Raw genomic sequence first — 22,501 nt, 5'->3', positions numbered from 1 at the left:
CACGTATAACATCATGCCAGCTGACAAAGGTAAATACTTCAAGGGCCCAGAACCATTTTCATAAAGCAGGCTCTGAAGGGAGAATTTGGAGCTGAGAGGGAATAAATTGATAACAGGAACAGTGCATCACAAATAAATGATAGAACAAAGAGTGCAAGTGGGGAAAGGAGGGGAAGAAGGGAGTAATAAAATGTGAACTTGGGCATACTCAAGATTCTAAACACTCATTGGGAACACTGGAGTTATTAGGCTACTCTTTTTTGTTGTTGTTTGTAGGATATTTCTTCTAAGAACTTTGCATTAACTTTATCTTCTTTTGTTTTCTCTGATTAAACAGGGCAAAATGAGTAAGAGAGAGATCAGTGTGTGTCAACAAACGTGGGCCTTAATACACAAGAACTTTCTTAAAAAATGGAGGATGAAAAGAGAGTCCTTATTGGTATGATTCAATATCTGTGTCACTTTATACATATGATAGGAAATATATATTACCTTGGAGGTATTTATGCTTCGTTTATCTCTGCCCCCCAATACACACACCAAAGAAAAAAATAATAAAACACCTTTATACAATAGAAAAAGCTGTTCCTCAGACCATGAGTCTGTTTGAAGACATTTTAATTGGCATAGGCTCATAAATTGATGTCTAAAACCACTGAAGCTGGTCAGCACTTGAGAAGTCAATAAATGTTTTAAAAGCCAGTGGTCACACTTTTTTACCAATGTCCCCACTCATAGATACTAGGGTTAAGATACTGGTATTCCAGAGATATGTTAAACAAATCCATCCACAGTAATAGGTAACTGGTATTTTCTCTTTGATATCTCTTTATCTTTCAAAAAACAATTCACTTCCCTCAAAAATGACAAGTTGAAAATGTATTAAGTGCCAAGAAGAAAACTGGTATTAGGTCTTATAATCTTACCACATAACAAAAATCTTGGTTAAACTTTGATATCTTTTAAAAATCAGATGGATATAGCTAGATAGCATATTTAACTAAATTGGAATCCTACTATATATACTTTGTGAGATTTTTTTCCAAGATCATGCATTTTAAAAATCAAGTGATTTCTTATTGGGAGTTTGCATGTGACCAGGATTTATAAATAATTAGTCAAGACAGTGTCCCTAAGGTCACCGGCCTTCTGTTGATGCCAAAATCCTGGCATATAACCAATAAATCATTACTAAGTGAGCAACGCCTTGGAATTGTCTCTTATATCACATAGACTTTCAGTAGAATCAAACACAGCATGAGTGGGTCACCAAGGTAATCCCAGCTGGTAATAATTTAAAACAGCTTTCTACTGTTGCATTTCATATTTTTTCATGATCAGTGCATGTTTCAGCATTGGCACTGAGGCTCAATAAATTTGAATTCCCATTAATAGTGCCTTAAAATTACCCAAACGGCTGAATTTGTACTGTACATATTTTAAATAGTTCATAATAGGGTACATATTGAAATCAGAAAAATGAACAAAGAGACAAACTGTAGGACAAAGTGATCGTGGCTGACTAATTTGAAATCATAATTTTCTTTATCCTTTCTCTTGGATTGTGTAGGAATGGTTAAGCTCATTGTTTCTACTACTCTATTTGTACCTGTATCCTCATGGCCATAGTGTTCATGATTTTTCTTCACTACCTACCATTGACCTGGGACGGGTAGATTCATTCGGTGAACCCAGGTTTTCTATCGCATACACACCTGTCACCAATACAACCAAACAGATAATGGAGAAAGTAGCCTCTGCTTCCTTCCTAGAAGGTAAGTTTTCTAACAACTTAGGAGGAATGTCTGATGTCAATATATGGTTCATTTGACTGCAAATGTGTGCATTTGATTTACATTTCAGTTGATAAATCTTGTCAGTTGTCAAATTTTCTAGAGTATGTGAAATGTGAACATACTTTCCCTTTATTGTAAGATGCCACTAATCAATATCTAAGTTAAAACTAAATGTGTATTGCTTGCCAAGCAAGAGGTTTCCACTTGGAGTGCACAGTCTCTCAACAAAGAAACCTGCTGATCTTGCATAGTGTTTGGGGAAGCAAAGAATACACAGACTGGTACACACTGAAAGCAGTAGTGTTTGGGCATGCATTGACTTGTAGCTCTGAAAGCATTGCGACCAGAATGAGACGGTTGCTCTTGGTGTTTGTTTGTTATTATAGACAAAGCACAACCAGTCTTTTTGTTTTTAAAATTTGATTATGGGAATTTGATCCTCACCTTTTAACACCACAAAGATGCTCTTCCTATATTTGAAGATTCCTCTCAATATCTTGGGTTTCAGAGTTCCACCCTTTCTAGATTAAGAGACTCATTAATGAAAAATAACAAGGGAATTATTCTATCAAGATCAATTTCTGTAACAATGTCATGCCATTAGAGGCGAGGCTGGCTAGAGCAGAGGCAAGAGGTTGTAGTACATTTTGTAAGCCATCAATTTCTCTGGCCCTATTATCATCATATGCAAAATAGGATCAATAGTACTATATTTTTTTACAGTTAGAAGAAATAAGAACTAGTGTTTGATAGATCAGTAGGGTGACTAGTTTATAATAATCATCTATTTAATAAATAGATAAATTATTTAATTTATCTAATAAATCTATTTAAATAATAATCTATTTAAAAATACTATATGTTTATAGATGTTTCTGTTGAGATTAAGAATCCTGGATCAACCTATCTTAAGGAAAAAGAATCCTTTGTCTAGTTTAAATGAGCAAAGTATTAATGCAGGGTGGGATAGAGGTTTAGCAACAGTTTGCCTCTGGCTCTCAGGTCTACAGTCTTGTGTGCTGGCTTTATTTACAAGTTGGCTCTCCCAGAGGCAGAGGCAGCCTGCAGACCCTACCAGATAAGCAACTCCAGTGAAAGGATTATAGACCTTTCCCAATAGTTCATAATAATTTCCGGGATTATATCCATTGGAACAAATGGGTGATTTAGGGTTAGTTGTGTTCTTAGTTAGTTCATTAACTAAATCTGTGTTCAGGCACTTGCATTTATTAGTGCAATTGACTTTTTTGGAGTCTCTGTGGCCACAGATTCCAGACTGTGTTGGATTTTCTTTCCTGTCTGTGCTTCAAGGCACACTGCTGTGCCAGGAGGGTGTGAACCATCTCAAACCTGCTTTGCCCTCTTATACACTAATGGTGGGAATGTAAATTAGTACAGCCACTGTGGAAAACAGGATAGATAGTTCTCACAAAACTAAAAATAGAAGTACCATATGATCCAGCAATGCCACTCTTGGGTGTTTCTCCAAAGGAAAAGAAATCAGTATATCAAAAGGATATCTGTATCCTGTTTATTGCAGCACTATTCACAATAGCAAAGATATGGAATCGACCTAAGTGTCCATCAATGAAGGAACGGATAAAGAAAATGCGGTACATATACACAATGGCATACTCTTAGGGCACAAAAAAAACAACAATGAAATCGAGTAATTTGTAGCAACATGGATGGAACTGGAGGTCATTATGTTAAGTGTAACAAGCCAGGCACTGAAACACAAATATCACATGTTCTTACTCGTATGTGGGGGCCGAAAAAGTTGATCTCATGGAGGTAGAGAGTGGAATGATAGATACCGGAGACTGGGAAGGGTGTGTTGGGAGGAGGATGAAGAAAGGTTGGCTCATGGGTATTAACAAACAAGTAAATAGAAGGAACAAGTTGTGTTTGTTAGCAGAGTAGGGTGACAATTGTTAACAACAATGTATTGCATATTTCAAAATGGCTAGAAGAAAGAACTTGAAATGTTCCTAACACATAGAAATGATGAATACTTAAACTGTTGGATACCCCAAATACCCTGGCCAGATAGAGCATTACACATTCTATGTAATGCACGTAGCAAAATAACACATGTATCCCATAAACATGTAAAAACATTATGTGTCAATAAAAACAGAAATGATCTTGAATCCACACACACAAAAAAAACATGCTTCCCCATGGCATGTCACCGACTGTCACACTATTACCCCTGAATCTGAATGTCTACACTGTGCATCTTATCTGCTAACACTGAATCCACTTCTGATTCAAGATCATAACCTGATCTGCTCTGTCCACCTAAGATCCAGTCTCCTAATCAATCTGTCCTGAAACATGTTTGCTCCTGTCCTCTGTTTCAGAGATGTCTTCCTGAGAGCCCCAGGGTCAGGAACTCAAGCTTCTCAACAATACCTTCATCCAAAGCCATCTGCAATTATGAAAATAAATATTCACTCAATGCTACTATGTGCTTTTTCAGAGACTTTATTCTGTAGTAATAGAATATTATTTTGCCTCAAGAGATCCTCCTGCTTTGGCTGGAATTACAGGCGTGAGCCACTGCGTCCAGCCTTGGAGTAATAGAATATTATTTTGTAATAACAATATTGTTCTATATTATTCTGTACTCTGTGTTAACATTCTGTAATAATAATAGATATCGTTAAGTTTATTTTACAAATATATAAACTGAGTAACAAAAATGAAGTGACTTGCTCATGATGACACAGATTTAAAAAATAGACGCCAGAATAAAATTTAATTCTATTAAAATACATGTGACCTGTTCTTTCCACATTCATCTTAAACAGTTCCACCCCAACCCAGGACTTTTCTTGTATTCTCTCTCATTCTTTCAGTTTTAATGAAAATCTATATAGCCTTAAACACAGTATCTACTGAAAAGAGAAATTCTTTTAGTGACGTCGACATAAGAACTTGACCTATATTTAAAATTTTCACTCTTTTTTTTAAACTTATTAACCATTCCCTCAGTGTTGTTAAGCGAAAATAAATTTTTATAGCTATTTTCACCTGATACAAATCAGTGCCTAACTGCAATCAAAATATCCTTCTATCTATATCAATCTACCTACCTATCTCTACCATTTTAGATTTAGAAGAATGCTAATTCTTCTGTGAATAGTTTAATTGGTATAGTGCCATATTTTATGTGATTTAAATTGGCTCAATATATCAAAATGTATAAAAATAAAATAACTGATTTTCATGTATTTCTTCTGATTGTATCTAAATGGAACTTTCGAAATCTCTCCCCTCAGCCTTGTAGCTTACCTGACTTTCTCAAAGTTAATACTTGATTTTGTTTTACTTTCATAAATAACTCTAGTAAAAGCAATTGACACATGACCTCTTGAAGTTCTGTTTCCTAATAATTGACTAACAATAATATTCCCTTCTTGTAATGGCAGGTAGAGAAGTCTTGGCTATGCCGGATGAGGAAAGTATTCAAGAATTAAAAAGACATTATCCTGATTATGTAGTAACAGCCATCTTTACTAATATGTACTCATATCATTTGAAGTTCTCCGTGAGCCACAAAATCCCAACAAAGAAGGAACACAGCGACCATACAGGTAATTTTCCAGTTATAAAATTCCACTATTCTCTATTTCAATGATGTTATAAGCCATATATGGGAATAGAGGTTAGTATGTCAAATTAGAAAATCCCTGTTTTCCATGGTGATATGTAAATGTCCATATGGCATGCCACACACTTAAAAAATCTGTATTCATTTTTGGGTATACTAACACATTTGATATATGGCTGTTATATATGATTATATACATGTACTTATACAGACACTTATTATATAGATGTGTAAATTGCATATGTACACATATATACACACATATATTAAAGGTAGTATATTATATGGTTGTTAAAAGTAAATAAAGTTGTTTATAAATAAAATAAGACAAATTTTCCTTTGAATGTTTACATAAGCTCACCTGACAGTGAGGGAAATTCCTAAGGGTACAAAATGAAGAGGCCACCAAATCTAGAGTAGATTATCATCAATGTTATATGATTTTGCCAGTCTCAGTAACCAAGAGGTTTGAGTTTTAGTGGCTATATGGATATACATAACATCTTGTGTTTGCATGAGATGGAAATACCTTCCTTAATTTGGAATCTAGAAAGGCTATAGACTTACCTGGTGAAAAAGTAAATAAACAACAACAACAAAAAGTCACCTGTTGGCAAAGGAAGACCAAAAAAGAAGGTTGTTAGTCATAACTTGGGCTTTCATGATGAAAAGAGAATTTTCCTTTGAGAATTTGTAGCTTTCAGCCTGCTTTTTCCTGGGTTTGGGGTTCTTATTTACCTCACCTGCCTGGTGTGAGAAATCCCAACCGCAAAGATAAATGAAGTGATCCTGGGTTGGTTGGGCACCAGGGTGCTTAGCAGAAGAGAGAATAAATCTTCTCAAGAAAAGTGCAGCCTCAACTCAAGCCACAAAGATAAAATATCTCTATACAATATATGTTCATGGTCCAATATGGGAAGACAAGCCACCCTCACTGAGAGCTAGGAGAACCAACAAAGCCAATACATCTTTCCCAGTGGAATTATAAAATCAAGAATATAAAATAAACATGTCTATAAAGTTAAAGAATAAGAGAGGCAATCAAAAACACAAGAAAGGAAAAAGATACCATAAAAAATAGGATGTGCTAGTAATAATTAGTGGGAAGATGTGTTAAGATATATAATCCTCTAATGAACTAAATAATACATAGTAGCAACTAAAAATGTACCTTAGAGGAAAAGAAATTCTAAAAATATGTGGTCTCTCATAGAAAAAATATAATATTTTGTTTTAAAAGACCCAAATAAATGGAAAAATATACCACATTCCTTTTATTCTACAGAGGTTTTATTAGTTTTCTATTGCTGTGCAACAAATTAACACAAAGTTCAGTGGCTTAAAACAACACCTACTTGTTAGCTCACAGTTGTGTGGGTGAGAAGTTTAGACAAGCCCAACTGGGTCTGCGCTTAAGGCTTCAGGAGGCAGAAATAAAGGTGCTGACTAAGCTGAGCTCTTATTTGAAGTTCTTAGGAAGAATCCATTTTCAAGCTTGTTCACGTTGATAGAATTCAGCCCCCTGCAGTTATAGGACTGAGGTTCTTCTTTCTTTGCTGACCCTCAATGAAGGGTCACTCCCAATAATTATTAGAAACCAAACATGTCTCAGAAAATTGAAAAATATTAAAATCACATCATGTACCTCCTCACACCACAGTGGAACAAAACTAGAAATCAATTCCAAGAGGAACTGTGAAACTATATAAAAGCATGGAAATAAAGCAACCTGCCACTGAACAATCTTTGGATCAATGACAAAATCCAGATGGAAATCAAAACAATTTATTAATTGAATGACAATAGTGACACAAGTTACCAAAACCTCTGGGATACAGTAAGAGCAGTGCTGTGAGGTAAATTTATAGCACTAAATGCTTACATCAGAAAGACAGAAAGCTATATCACAAATTAGCAACCTAATGTCAAACCTCAAGTAACTAGAAAAACAAGAACAAACCAAAGGCAAAGACAAAGAACAGAGGCAAAGAACAGAGGCAAAGAACAGAGTCAAAGAACAAACCAAAGACAAGAAATAGCAAATGCTCATCTAATCAAAGGGGTCTTCAGAGTTGATGCTCTTGCATTTTCTGGGTCTCTGTTTACGTAGCATCTAATAAGGACATATTTTGTCCCATTCTTAATTATTGCACTTAGTTCTGTCGTGTCTTAGCACATTCACCAGAACTTCCACAATTCTGTTAAATACCTTTAGAGACTGATGAAGTCAGAGAAGCCTGGGGTGGTCAGTGTTGATTCTGTTCTTACTCATCAAATAAAAATGGCAACCCCTCAGGGTTCCGGACAGTTGCTCTTTTTGAGCCTGTCCGCTCCCTTCCTTGGGAGTGTACTTTCACTTCTGCGCAAGCCTTTCCTAAGCCTGTCGGCTTTCACTCAATATACTTGCCACTATTGCTCAGTTGTGTGAGTTTCCTGAAATTCCCTTCTGCAACGTTAGCAAGAACCTTTACGCCATGACGCTATAACCCAGCATCATAGAAATCTTATTAGTGAAACTCTCATCCTGGTGTTACAGACTTGCAGCCTGTTCTTCTCTCCTTCCTGAAGGTGTAGAATAATTACTATTTGAAGCTATGATGACAGAGCTAGCGCCAAGGCATATAAAACCAGGCGTGAGTTCTCCACCTTTCCTCACCTGCTTCTGAAAATGAAGAGGAGGCCATGTATGACAATACAAATACCAGTTGGAGGAAACTCCTTTCATCTCAGGATCCTTAGTTTGATGTGGAATAGAAAACCCCAACACTCATACCCAAGACCCATGCTGAATTTGCAGCCGGAATGAGAAATAAACTTTTACTGTGATAAGTCACTGAGATTTGGGGATTGTCACTGCAGCATATAAGAGACTATCTTGACATACATGTATTTATAAGAAGATATACATAAAGATTTTTATAGCAGCAGATTTTTATGTAATAGTAAAAAGAATAAAGGAACTAATCAAATTATCATTAACAAGAGTATGGATAAATACGTTGACTCACATTCCTGCAATGGCACTACATAATGATAAAGAGAAGAAAAAAAATAAATAAGACCATTTATACACATTTCAAAATCATAATCTAGAGCAAGTGAGCAAAGTATAGAATAATAAATATAATGAAATATTTGGAATTGTAGAGTTTAAAATATTTAAATATATCTTTAATACAGTTTAATAGACTGGTAGGTTTTCTTCTTAATAAATGGGTCTTTCTCTCTAAAAGACATTCTGGTCGACATGATTTAAGTTGCTATCATATTTGAACTTCCATTTGCCTATTGTATCTGTGTCATATGTTAGAATAAGCTTTAGTTCAGTGTTTCTCAATCCCTATTAGACTCTGCCGACTTTTGAAAAACAGAGAAAGATATTGTTTTCACAATACAAAGAAAAAAAGAGAAGAGATCAACAAAATTATTGATTGAAAGAGAAGCACAAAAGATAGTGTGAAAAAGCTTGGAGTACAACAATTAATGCAGAACACTTCATAAGAGTGTTTTGCCTGATTCATTTTGAGAATCATTATTATGATTTATTTGCGAATCATTATTATGATTTATGTTTTCATAGGCTTTAGTCAAAATAGGAACATTTGGAATTTGGGGTCATTGAGAAGTCCACTGTTTCCTATAATTAAGACTAAAAAACCCATGATGACAGTACGGTTTCTTTTCTTCACAAAGCTCATTGTTATGGAATGAATGAAGATGTTGAATGTGAAGTTTCATCATTCTGGGAGAAAGGTTTTGTGGCTCTTCAAGCTGCCATTAATGCTGCCATTATAGAAGTGAGTATGAAATGTTCAATGCAAATTAATATTTAATGAAAATTAATATTAGAGGAATTGAAAGTTTCATGGAAGAAAATATAAGTAGATAGCCCTGTTCTTTCATTTACTCATCCTTATCTTTTTGGCAAAGCTTACTAAAGTTGCCATATGTCATTGGGATATAGACACAAATAGAAGAAAAATCTATCCATGGACTCAACCTTGTCAGGAAGCCAGGCACGTAACAAGAAAATTATTAGAACAGAAATAGGCTAACATGGACTTAAAGTCCTTTAAGCAAATGAGCAAAACCTTCCCAGTCTAGAATGCCATGGAAGAATTCCCAATTAAATAACATTTAAACTCAAAGGTTGAGGTGAGAGGTTTGTAAAGTAATGTTAGGCAGGGAGGTGATATAACACATAGTAAATTCTGAGGACTGTACATATCTCAGAATGCCTCAACTCCAAGCTCCATGTGGGCCGATGACAGGAGACAGAAGTAGAAATTTAGGCTAGCATCAGATCCCAATAGGCCAGGCATGCACTCATAGGAAAACAGATGATCGAAGCAAAACAGAGCATGCCATTCACTAATATACAAATTTTGTTTATTAATATTTCTTCAGGTCACAACAAATCATTCAGTGATGGAGGAACTGCTGTCAGTTACTGGAAAATGTATGAAGCTGCAGTCCTTTATTGAACAAACAGGAGTTTTAACAGATATGCTCATTGTCTTCTGCATTATTTCCTTTTCCCCATTCACTTACTATGCAGCCGTTAACGTCACAAGAGAGAGAAAAAGGATGAAGGGTTTGATGGTGATGATGGGTCTTCGAGATTCAGCATTCTGGTGAGTCAAATGTAGCACAAATGGATACATGGAGGAACTCACGAATACCGGGCATCTTCATTGCACCTTTATTAAAACTTAAATGATTCTCTGTTTGCTTTGTACCTCTGAATGGAATAAATTGCCATTGGTTTAATGTTTGCCAGGTGTTACTTGCTTCTCTGAGTGAAATAAGAACACCTGGGTTAGGTTTGCTGGGTGACTGAGAAGTGAGGACGATGGAAGACAACCATAGGAAGAGGGTAATAGAAAAGGTAGACATTGGTGTATATGCCAGACAGAAGTGGATTTCAAATGAGGGTAGGACGGAAAGGGAAAAAGAGGCCAAGGATCAGGAATGTTTTTGAAACTGAAGAACGTGGCAGGTATATCTGAGGGAACGAGCAAACACAATAGGGTTGTGAATAGAGGCTGGGTAATGTGAATTTTAAATATCAGAGGTTGAGTAATTCCAAGAATGGACAAGGTTCTGTGTAAGAATTTATGCATAATTGACCCAGAGGGCATGGAGGTGATGTTTGCAGGGAAGAGAAAGGAAATAACGTAGAGGCCACGGAGACAGCTGAATTGTGCAAATGACAACCAATTAGGAGTCTAGAAGAAATAGAATTTCATCCTAATCCCAGGATGAAAATACTATAAATAAATACTGACCTCTTTATTGAAGTAATATTGGAGGGAAATATAGGAGAGCAGTGAAATCTAAAGACTCTAGAGCCAAAAGGCCTGGACTTGAAACAGAGTTACTTAACATCCTTGTACATTAGCTTCTCTGTCAATAAAATGAGGAAAATAACGCTATTTCTGCATAAGGCTATTATGAGAATAAATTGATTTAAGAATAAAATGATCTAATATTTGCTAAGTTCTTAAAACATTTCCCAACATATAATAATTGCTATATGTGCCGGCTATTATCTTGTTGGTTTTGCAGCTGTTTTTGCTTTTGCTTTTTAAAATTATTATTATTTCATTATAGCTTTCAAAGAATATTGTAAAACAAGGTAAAAGAAATTGATGAGGAAAGGAAAGTGAACTATTCTAAGACAAAAGAAATGAGCTAATGTTTTAGCATTCTAGCTTAACAGAAAAATGGATGGCAAGTGTGTAGACTATACATACTTACAGGCAAGTATGTAGACTATTTTGGTGAGCACACCCAGAGAAAGATGACAACAGCATTTGAAAAAAGACAGACACACAAAATTATACATAAGGGAGAATTTCTTATTTTCAAGAAAATCTGTAATGCTCTTCGCCCCAGAGAGGCTCCAGAGCGGAGAAATGGATCTGAGATTCACTAAGGGGCTGCCATGCACTAAGACGGTGTCCTATGTAGATATTACCTCGTTGAGTCATCACTGTAATATTATTTCTAGTGCCCAGAGGTATAAAGGAATAAGAGAGTGGTTACGGAGTTTGTCACAAAGTAAGAATGCAACAGACAAACTGTTTGAACCGAAATCTATCTATCAGACTGGAAGCCTTGTTTTTCTTTCTTTCCCCTCACAATTATGTGTATATATTTCACACATAAATGTGTGAAAGTGTATATTTCTGAAATCAATTTTAGGGGAAAATATTCCTAATTGCTAAAGGACATTCCTAATTCCTAAAGAGCATTCCTAATTCCCAAAGAATTCTGCCTGGAATTATTACCTTGTATTTACATATCCTTAGAACACTGAATAAATATCTGCTGAATGAGAGAATGAATGAATGAATGAATGTTAGAATCTTTTCCAAGTCCTGCTTTTCAATTGAACATGAAATGCTAAAATAACATTTTGTTTCCACATTAGGGTTTCCTGGGGTTTGCTGTATGCTGGTTTCATCTTCATTATGGCCATTTTCTTGGCACTGGTTATAAAATCAACTCAGTTTATCATTCTGACAGGCTTCATGGTGGTCTTCACCCTCTTTCTCCTCTATGGATTGTCTTTGGTGAGTTGCTGAATTTAATGTCTCCCAGTCCACCTGACAGCCTAAAAATTTATTGATTACATACTTCTCCCCTTTTTTTCTATCTGCTCTGTTTGCATTTCAAAATCTATGGACAGGTAGCATTTGATTTGTGCTGTTTTGTAATGCCGATTTTTAATACAATTTGCAGAACGAAGCTTTGTGTATTATATACAAGATCATAACATAAGGATAATTTTGTATATTAAAAATCTTATTTTATTATGTTTATATATGCTTATATTATTATTTATGATAATTTTTAGAGAAACAAAAACAAACTAGATTTTCTCTCATTTCAGATAGCTTTGACTTTCTTAATGAGCATCTTGGTAAAGAAATCTTTCCTCACTGGCCTGATCGTGTTCCTTCTCACTGTCTTTTGGGGAAATCTGGGATTCACATCATTGTACAGATACCTTCCTGCATCCTTGGAGTGGATTTTAAGTTTGCTTAGCCCTTTTGCTTTCATGCTTGGAATGATCCAGGTGAGAAGCAATCTAATTGTTTATTGATGACATTTCTGAAACATCTTTCTTCTCTGGAATTCAGTAAGCCGTAGTCATTTTTATGCTCAGTGTTGTAAGGTTTAAAACCCTAGTGAAGACTCTTCTAAGATTATAAAGATGAAGTCTTAAAACCTTAAAAGTATTTAGTCCAGCAAAATAAGCCATTTAGAAAGTGACCAAAAAAAAAAAAAACCTAGAAGATTAATGTATAATTCTTTAAAGACAATATAAAATGTTTTCTTAGGCTATTAATTAAATATGGACTGGATGTTATAAATCTAAATTCTAAATAACTATTTCCATTTCATATTTTTACTTAGTAATTGAAGGATATACATGACTGTAAAAATCAGACAAGAAAATAAAATGAAATCAAAATTTAAAAACATTTTGAAAATTGATTAGTAAATTATATTCCTGTTCATAAACTGTCTTTTCTATTTATTTGATTCTTATTTAACTCACTTTGCCTTCCCTCCGATTAAATGGTAATGCCAGTCATTAAATATTCATTATTTAGTGCTTAATAAAATGGTTGTTAATTATAAAGAGCTCATTAACTTAAACATAGACAAGCCCACTTTTCCACTGGTTCTCCTTAAACATACCAGTGCCTTTTTCCAAGAGTGTAACTTCTCCTTCATGCAGCCATTTTAAAAATTCAACACACCTTTTGACTATGTCCTATTAAGTGAAAGTTTATCTTCACTTTGGAGCTCAAATATCATTGTTTCCCATACTTCCCTACTCCCTGCTAATATTCCAATTCCATTTGGAACATATTTTTATCATAGCAAGTACTAAAATTCAGTATAGTTGGTCATAAGTCCATGCCTTCCAATAGATCTGAGAACCATGAAGTAGGCAATCTCCTTATTTAACTTTCTATCCCCAGTTTGAGGCAAGAAGTAGCCATTTTATTCCTATATTAAACCTAATTGTTTACCATTTATCATAAACCTAATTTCCCTCAATTAATTACTTTTAATTTGCAGCTTTTACGTTCGGACTATGATTTGAATTCTAATGTACTTCCTGACCCATCAGATGGCTCATATCTCATTATACCAATATATTTCATGCTGGCATTTGATACTTGCCTCTATCTGGCATTGGCGATTTACTTTGAAAAAATTTTACCAAGTGAGTAGTGATATTATTTAAAATCAAACATCATTTAAATAATTTTATTTTCTAAAAATGAATCTCTTAACACGTATGCTATTTATATCTTAAGAACTACTTTGTGTATCAACAGGAAGGAGATGGGCAAAGTTGTCACTACTGGCTGAATTAGTGCTTCATTTCTTTCTACTTGTTAGAACTAATGCCCGAATTATGTTTATAGAATCACTCGCCCTTGTTTGAACGTCACTCTACTCCAAGTGTTTCTTTTAAAAGTGATGCTTAGAAAGCTAGTTCCTAAATGGATCAGGCAATCATAGCAATTGAGAGCTGCTTTTGTCTAACTATTTAGCTCAGTGGTTCTGAGCCCAGGCTAGACATCGGAACCATGTAGAGAACTTTAAAGAAATACTAAGCCCAGCTCAACCTGGAGAGACTCTGATTCAATTAATCAGTGATGGGACCAGGGCATCTATATTTTTAGAAATCTCCCGAGAATTTCACAATCGGGGAAAGTCAATATGTCACTAATTTTCACTTTTATCAGCATGGAACTTATAAGAATACGAGTTCTACAAAAGCAGGGATCTGTTTTGTTCACAGATGAAACCCCAAGCACCCCCACTCCAGTGTCTGATGCACACTAGGGCACTCGGTAAACACTTGTGGCTGAAACGTGGGTTCACTTTTCTCTCCCTTCTTTTATAATCAAAGGCAGGGCCTGAGTCTTTCCCCTCTGCATTTCCTATTCAAGACAGAATGCCAAGGGTCCTCTATTAATAAAACAATGAATAAACACTTGTGGAAGGAAAGAAGGGCAAAGGGTAGGAGGCGACACAGAAAGCAACATCTTTTTTTTTTTTTTTTGGAGACAGAGTGTCGCTTTGTTGCCCAGGCTAGAGTGAGTGCCGTGGCGTCAGCCTAGCTCACAGCAACCTCAATCTCCTGGGCTCAAGCAATCCTCCAGCCTCAGCCTCCCGAGTAGCTGGGACTACAGGCATGTGCTACCATGCCCAGCTAATTTTTTCTATATATATTAGTTGTCCAATTAATTTCTTTCTATTTTTATAGTAGAGATGGGGTCTCCCTCTTGCTCCGGCTGGTTTCAAACTCCTGACCTCAGAGCAATCCACCCACCTCGGCCTCCCAGAGTGCTAGGATTACAGGCCTGAGCCACCACGCCCAGCCAGAAAGCAACATCTTGAAGCAGAGAATTGACCCTGTTGTTGTGTGTGTTGCTTAGTTTTTAGATAATCCCTTAAGAATACTGTCTCTGCCTTTCAGAAGAATCCAGAAAAATAGATCGGGATTGACTTTTTTTTTTTTTTACAACTAGAATTGTTTGAATAGATAGAGTATGTTTTCATTTTATTAATATTTTTTCCAGTGGAGGTGAAAATGAGGTGACTACATAACAAAATTATTTTTTCACTTACTAATTTTCTAAGCCTTTCTATCCTGTGCTAACACTGCTTCATTAAAAAAGGTATTTAAATACGTTTTCATCTGTTTCATTTTTGTGATTTTGCCTTTATGGTGAAATGTCAATGACCTTTGTTTGTGTTTACACCATAGAGTCTATTACTGGTGTGCTGTTAGTTCAGGAAGTTTACTCTTGTGACCCTTATAATTACTAATACATTTTTTCTTCTACTTATTAAGGGAGTCTACTTAAATTTTCTTTCATATTTATTTGTTTTTTCAATGTGTTTATTCGGAATGCATCCACAAACAGATGTTACTATATTTGCAATTGCTTAATAGTATCCCCTTAGGCAACTGTTTTCTCTAACCATCTTAAATTTGATTTTTGTGTACATTATATGATATATTCCATATTTTCTTAGTCCTTGTTTCAAACATATTCTAATGATATTACTTTAAATATTCCATTTGTATGTGGTTATCAAATTCCCTTATATCAACTACTGTTCCATTTTCATATCTGCATCTTATTTCTTAATCTTATATCCTAGTCATAAATATATTTGTCACATGCTCACTTTTTTCAGTTTCAAAAGCATTTTATTTTATTAGTATAACTAGAATGTTTCTTTTATCCAATATAACTGAATGATTCCATTTTCTTCTTGATTATCATCCATTCACTAAGCCTGAACTTAAGGCCAGAGGTGACTTTTTCAAAATTCTTTTAAGCATAATACATATGAATGACAGGAAGAAAAATTAACCAGATAAAATGACATAACTATGTAATGATAAATCTGGGGGCAGAATGTATGGCTGTGTGCTTTTATTTGCTAGATTTTTTTGTTGAAAAGGAAGAGACAGATAGTAGCTAACATTATATCATATGCCAGGTATACAGAGAGTGCTCAGTAAATATTTATTTCATGAATTAAGGACTGAACAAGTGAAAAGTACACTTGAGTTTGAAAACCTATCACTCTTACAGCAGAGGTCAGTTGCATGATATCAGTGAAATATGATTCTTCCATTTCATAATTTCCTAACATGTAGGAAAACAAAAGTGATAAGAAAGCACAAATACAGCATGGATTAGTTTCCAGCAAGATGTTTACAGATAATATGTTCTCAAAGTACATCATAAATTTGTTTCAGAGGAAAGTTACTGTTTGGGGATGAGATAAGCAGAAATGCAAAGTAGCTTTTTTTAAAAATTCCACTCTGTTAAGTTTCAATAAATTCTTTTGCCCCATTCTATCCCTTTCTTACATATGTGTCACTTATTTTTTTAATTTCTATTCTATGTTCCCTTGGAATATTTGTTTTGTTTAGCCAATAGTCACTTCTCAAGTTCTTCCTTTACCGATGTAATGACACCTGATCTCCTAGACAGAATTCAGCATGCCTGGCATCTCTTGCATTTATGTTTCAATATCTGGCTTTCTAAGGTTAAGAAAACTCTGAGCACTTATGTAAATTCCATTTGAATTTTTCTTTTTTAATCACGAAGTTACACGTGTCAAAATATGGGCATTACTTTGTGTTGACCATGTGTTAAGGTTTAGTGACAAAGGGGATGCATTGCCATGATACATTATTATGACTCTCTCTCTCTCTCTGAAAGTGGTGATTGACCCAATACTTAACTGTCTCCTGGTCATGTAGATGAATATGGACGTCGAAATTCGCCTTTGTTTTTCCTGAAGTCCTCATTTTGGTCACAACAACAAAAGCCTGATCACGTGGCCCTGGAAGATGAAATAGATTCTGATCTTTCATCCAATGACTCTTTCGAACCAGTGTCTCCAGAATTCAATGGGAAAGAAGCCATCAGGTAACAAAGATGCAAAGAGAGAACAGACCAAAGGCTGGGAAGCTCATAGTTAGCACCTGACATAGCAAAGTTCTCTTGTGCTCTGCAGATAGTTCCCACCAATCCTCGCCATGCCACATCTATCACTTCCCACTTCAGGGTCAAAGAAAAATTCCTTTGCCAACCCCTTGAGGTCTTACATTATTGACATTCACACTAAATAAAGACTTAAATCTCACCAACAAAGATAATTCAACAAAACCCCTGCCGAATTCTCAGTGTTCTGTCTTTTGTTTTATTTCTCTATCCTTAGGCTCCCTCATTTTTTTGCTTCGTCTCATTTATTCACACTTTGACCCCACCTCATTTGTTATACTCCCCATTTTTCTCTCAAATATTTTCAACTTCTCTTTTCTCTTGCATTTATTGTCTTTTATTTATCTTTTTAACTCCTCTTACTATCATTCCTAATATTTATTGTCTTTTAAAAGAAGGTGGAGGAGTAGGGAAGAGGAAAGGAGGCAAACCCTGGGGACAGACACCGGGAGGTTCGGGGAGAGGGGCTCGTTAGAATCATGCGTAGCTTCGTTCTGTGTTTGGTGCCGGTAACTTTTATTTCTAAATGAAAAAACAGGAAGAAAGTCAAGGTCCCTGATGGTTCAAATCTCATGCAGGTTTCACTGACCAGCCCGAGTCAGTACCCTATGAATTCCTCCAGATTACACCAGGCTACTGAGCTTCTAGAGCCGGTTTCATTTTTTATCTTAGCCTGTTCGTATTTATCTTCCGTACATTTGTATCTGTCATTCAGCGTGAGCTAGGTTTAGCTTCCAGCAGAGCAGCTAAGAGCAAAGCAATGGTTTTATTTGACGTGTTTGTGTTTCTTTTTGTTTCTCTTTGATCTCTTTAGCACCTCACCCAACTAAAAGTGGAATGGCAATGAAATGGAATTGAAATGGAAATAAGAGAATAAAACTAACTAAATAGTTTTAAATGAATGGAGCCCGGATCATTTGAGGAATAGTAGATGACAAAATAAGAAACAAAAATTTATTTTGGCTTATTAATTACATATATACCCAACTGGGAGAATACAACCATACAGGTCATGCCTAGGGTTACAGATCTAGCATCCAGCATATGTTAATTCCATTCCTTTCTATTGCTATAATCATCATCATCAAACCAATATCATCTTACCTTTATTGAACGTTTATCATGGACCAAGCTCTGTACATGCAAGATGAAATGCTTTATTTGCCCTCCAGTACAATCCTAAAGTACCACAAATTTTCATGTTGTGAAAGCTGAAACTTAGCTAGAATAAGTACATTGGTTAAGGTAACAGAACACTAAGTAGTAGAGAGATGAGACGGGCTCAGCTGGGTAGGACTGTGGAACCCATGCTCTTGCTATTCTGATATATTCCTTCTCTTTTTACTCTACCTTTTACTGAACTTCTGGCGATTTTTTTTCCCCTGCAGCTTTAAAAAGTGTAACTTTATTAATGTAATAATGACTTACAAGACATGAACACAAAAAAATGCTCAGCATCTCTAATCATCAGGGAAATGAGAATCAAAACGACAATGGGATATCACTTAACTCAGTGAGAATGGCTTTTTTTTTTTTTTTTTTTTTTTTTTTTTTGAGAAAGAGTCTCGCTTTGTTGTCCAGGCTAGAGTGAGTGCCGTGGCGTCAGCCTAGCTCACAGCAACCTCAAACTCCTGGGCTCTAGTGATCCTTCTGCCTCAGCCTCCCGGGTAGCTGGGACTACAGGCATGCGCCACCATGCCCGGCTAATTTTTTATATATATATCAGTTGGCCAATTAATTTCTTTCTATTTATAGTAGAGACGGGTCTCGCTCTTGCTCAGGCTGGTTTTGAACTCCTGACCTTGAGCAATCCGCCCGCCTCGGCCTCCCAAGAGCTAGGATTACAGGCGTGAGCCACCGCACCCGGCCGAGAATGGCTTTTATCAAAATGTCCTTCTGGAGATCTTGACTCAAGACAGTCAAGGATACCTCCAATCTGCGCCAGTGGTTCGCAATGAGCCTTTGGGTATTAGATGTGTATGTTTTCTCTAGCTTCTTTAGCTTTGCGGTTCAGAGATGATCCTGTTCTCCAATACTAATATTAGGTTAGGCTCCGATCTATGGAATCAGAACCTCTGCTGATGGGTCCCAAGCACAGTTAAAGTTGTAAAACTCCTCAGGTGATGCTCAAGTGCAGGCAGCGTGGGTAAGCGGTATTTTAGTTGATTCTGTCGTACAACCATGACTGCAGGAGAGTGAGGTCCCAGATCCTCATGTACTCCGAAGATAAGATTCATCCAATTTCATCAACCAAACTCAGAATTAAAAATTGAATAAAATTGTCATCTTGAAGTATCTTTCTTTTTTTTTTTTTCTTTCAGAATCAGAAATGTTACAAAAGAATATAAAGGCAAGCCAGATAAAGTAGAAGCCTTGAAAGGTAAAGAGAGAGAGAGAGATTATTTAAGCTATCATATTAATATTGCTTTCCTGACTTAATTCAGTTTGTTTTGCTTTGGGTGAGCAATGAGTGGTGGTATTTCAGATTTGAAAAGAGTTATTTGTGCCACGTGAGAAATTTTTCTTTTTAACACATTACTTCTGCTTTATGTTTTAGAATTATATGTATTTAAAATCTACACTGTGTGATATTGAGGTAGCCTAAGGATATTCTGGGGTGTTTTTTTCTGCAACCTCAAATTTCTCTTCTGGAATGAAAAATCTATTGGTAGATACTGTATGTTTTTCTTTTGTGCAAAAAAGTCATTTACCTTAAAGAAGTTTTAGGGATGTAATATTTGCTGTTAGCCTATTCTTCATTCAATAAATATTAACATCCACTTATCATATGCCAGGCAATGTCAATTAACTTAGCAGATAGACATGTTGCATTAATTTAAACTAATTATTCTCAAAATTTAAAAGGGATATTTTTAGCAATAAGTTTATGAAGGTTTCTTATGTTTTATTTTGAATTTAACAATATATTCATACATAGAAAATACGGCCAATGAAGAAAATAAAATAACAATTCATTAGCTCCATAATAGAATTTTATTTGTGATTTTAATTGCTTTTATTCCTTCCTTCCTTCCTTCCTTCCTTCCTTCCTTCCTTCCTTCCTTCCTTCCTTCCTTCCCTCCTTCCTCTCTTCCTACCTCCCTTCATTCTTCTCCTTCCTTTCCTCTTTTCTTTCTAGATCTGGTGCTTGACATATATGAAGGCCAGATCACTGCAATACTTGGTCACAGTGGAGCTGGAAAGTCGACATTGCTAAACATTCTTAATGGTTTGTCTGTTCCCACCAAAGGTAAGAATTTTTCTTTCCCCAAGTCAGATTGACAAATCAGCTAGCAAATCCTTCTGATTAGTAATCACAAACTCCTCAAACCTAGCACAAACACCTAGAGAAGAAATAGAAACTTATTTATGATAACATTCTATAAAAGTATGTAATAGTTCATTGGTATACTATATATGGAATGTGAGTATTACATAATAATTTTTTTCATGGCCATTAGTTACCCTTTGGCGTTCCAACTTGTGTCTGTCAGCTCTTGCTGCATGACAAGCACTCCCAAAGTTAATGGCTTAAAAGAAAAATGTTTTATTGTTTCTTATGATTTCGTGGGTTGACTGGGCAGCTTTTCTGTCCTGGGCCAAAGTGACGGGGGCTGGATGATGCGACATGGCCTAATTCACATAACTGGGGCCTCAGTTAGGGCAGCTGCACTTCCTTTCCCACGTGGACTTTCACCTTCCAGGAAGCTAGCCTGGGATTCTTCACCCGATGGTCTCCACGATTCCAGCAGCAACAAAGGGCAAATCACTGTGTGGAAGCTCTTCGTCAGCCTTTGCTTGTATCACAGTTGCTATGGTCCCATTGGGTATATGGCCACCGAAACGTGAGGGGCAGATAAAGAGACTATATCTTGATGGGAAAAGCTGCAGATGGGAACTTGTTTACTTTACTAAACCATGCAACTAAAATGGAAGTTCATAATGTCTGAATTTTATAATCCTTGAAAATAAATGCATACCTTTAAAAGATAACTAATAGATTATGATTTTTATTTAGAAATATTCTAATTTAAGCATTATTCTAATACTAAATGTTAAACTTTGTTATAGGTTCAGTTGCCATCTACAATAATAAACTTTCAGAAATGGCTAACCTAGAAAATATCAGAATGCTCACTGGAGTTTGTCCACAAGCCAATGTGCAATTTGACTTCCTCACTGTAAAAGAAAACCTCAGGCTCTTTGCTAAAATAAAGGGGATTCTGCCACAAGAAGTGGATAAAGAGGTACATAAGTATGTTAGAACTAAGGTGTTGGACAAAATGGGATCGTTAAAACCTATTTGCACTGATATTTTTATTTTTTTTTCATTCAATTATTTGTATGTAAATCATAGTATAAATGTTGGAGACGAAAATCCAATTTAAACCACAGCTAACATTTAGATATAATTTACAATGTGCTAAGCCTATCTTTAACTTTAAATGCAATAACTCCTTTATTTCTCACAATAACCCTAAGAGATAGGTGCTATCATTATCCCCATTTTACACATGTGGAAACTGAGGTTCAAGAGAGCAAGTAATTTGACCACCATTGTGCAGCTAGTTAACCTGACTGGCATGTGTAAACCCAGGCAGTTTGGCTCTAGTACCCATACTTTTAACCATCACACTTTACAGCCTATATTTATACATTTAAACAGAAAATCTTAGTTTTCTGTTTAAATCTCAGAAATCTTAGTTTATGATATAAATGTTGTCTTTTGGTTAGATACAAAGAGTTTTGCTGGAATTGGAAATGAAAAATATTCAGGATGTCCTTGCTCAAAACTTAAGCGGCGGACAGAAGAGAAAACTAACCTTTGGGATTGCCATTTTAGGAGATCCCAAGGTAAGTCAGGTGAATGCACAGGTGAATGCAAATCTTAAAAACTGAGACTTCCGGTAATAGCTCAAATCAAATCCTTTACTTCTTCATAAACTTTCCTCCTCTGTAGATTTTCCTGTTGGATGAGCCGACAGCTGGGCTGGACCCCTTTTCAAGACACCGAGTGTGGAACCTCCTGAAGGAACGCAAAGCAGATCGAGTTGTGCTCTTCAGCACCCAGTTCATGGACGAGGCTGACATCCTGGCTGGTAATTGCTGGTTTCCTTTTAAGTATCTTGATGAGAATTTTAAGAGATTTAAGAAGTATAGATTGCTTTCTGAACAGTTATATTTTGTAATTTGGCAATGTAGCTGTGTCCGGTAATCTGAACAGCCGGTAATGACAGGAACTGGACCCAAAGTCTCTGACTCTGAACCATTTTAGTGTACCTTGTACACTTTTGTATCGTTTGATCACGTAAGAGCAGGATCTGCCAGGAAACTCGCTTACTGTAAAGTGAAGGACATCTATATTCTAATCTGAGATTGACCTTTATACTCACAATTGAGGTAAATCAACTTGAAATATTCAAATGATTTTAATGTTTGATCCTTTAAAATATAGAATAGGGTGATTCTCTATATTAAAAATATATCCATATAATTTAATTTCCCTGATGAGTTGGATG

The 22,501-nt window shown here is 35.7% G+C and overlaps 1 protein-coding gene across 1 annotated transcript in view; it reads left to right on the top strand.

Moving 5' to 3' along the window:
* ABCA8 (ATP binding cassette subfamily A member 8) overlaps window positions 1-22,501 on the top strand; it is a 62,837-nt gene that overhangs the window by 5,905 nt on the left and 34,431 nt on the right. Inside the window, exons 2-15 of the mRNA XM_012747411.3 lie at window positions 338-439; window positions 1,571-1,775; window positions 5,234-5,398; window positions 9,109-9,212; window positions 9,823-10,049; window positions 11,852-11,993; window positions 12,314-12,499; window positions 13,516-13,663; window positions 16,739-16,907; window positions 19,304-19,362; window positions 20,122-20,232; window positions 21,054-21,229; window positions 21,717-21,836; window positions 21,943-22,081. Coding sequence (XP_012602865.2) covers window positions 344-439; window positions 1,571-1,775; window positions 5,234-5,398; window positions 9,109-9,212; window positions 9,823-10,049; window positions 11,852-11,993; window positions 12,314-12,499; window positions 13,516-13,663; window positions 16,739-16,907; window positions 19,304-19,362; window positions 20,122-20,232; window positions 21,054-21,229; window positions 21,717-21,836; window positions 21,943-22,081 — 2,047 coding nt within the window. The 5' untranslated portion in view covers window positions 338-343. The remainder of the gene's footprint in view (window positions 1-337; window positions 440-1,570; window positions 1,776-5,233; window positions 5,399-9,108; window positions 9,213-9,822; window positions 10,050-11,851; window positions 11,994-12,313; window positions 12,500-13,515; window positions 13,664-16,738; window positions 16,908-19,303; window positions 19,363-20,121; window positions 20,233-21,053; window positions 21,230-21,716; window positions 21,837-21,942; window positions 22,082-22,501) is intronic.

The sequence above is a fragment of the Microcebus murinus genome, chromosome 18 (genome assembly GCF_040939455.1).
Source record: "Microcebus murinus isolate Inina chromosome 18, M.murinus_Inina_mat1.0, whole genome shotgun sequence".
Taxonomy (NCBI): domain Eukaryota; kingdom Metazoa; phylum Chordata; class Mammalia; order Primates; family Cheirogaleidae; genus Microcebus; species Microcebus murinus.
The sequence above is the reverse complement of the archived record's forward strand: the minus strand, read 5'-3'. Positions and strand labels throughout refer to the sequence as shown.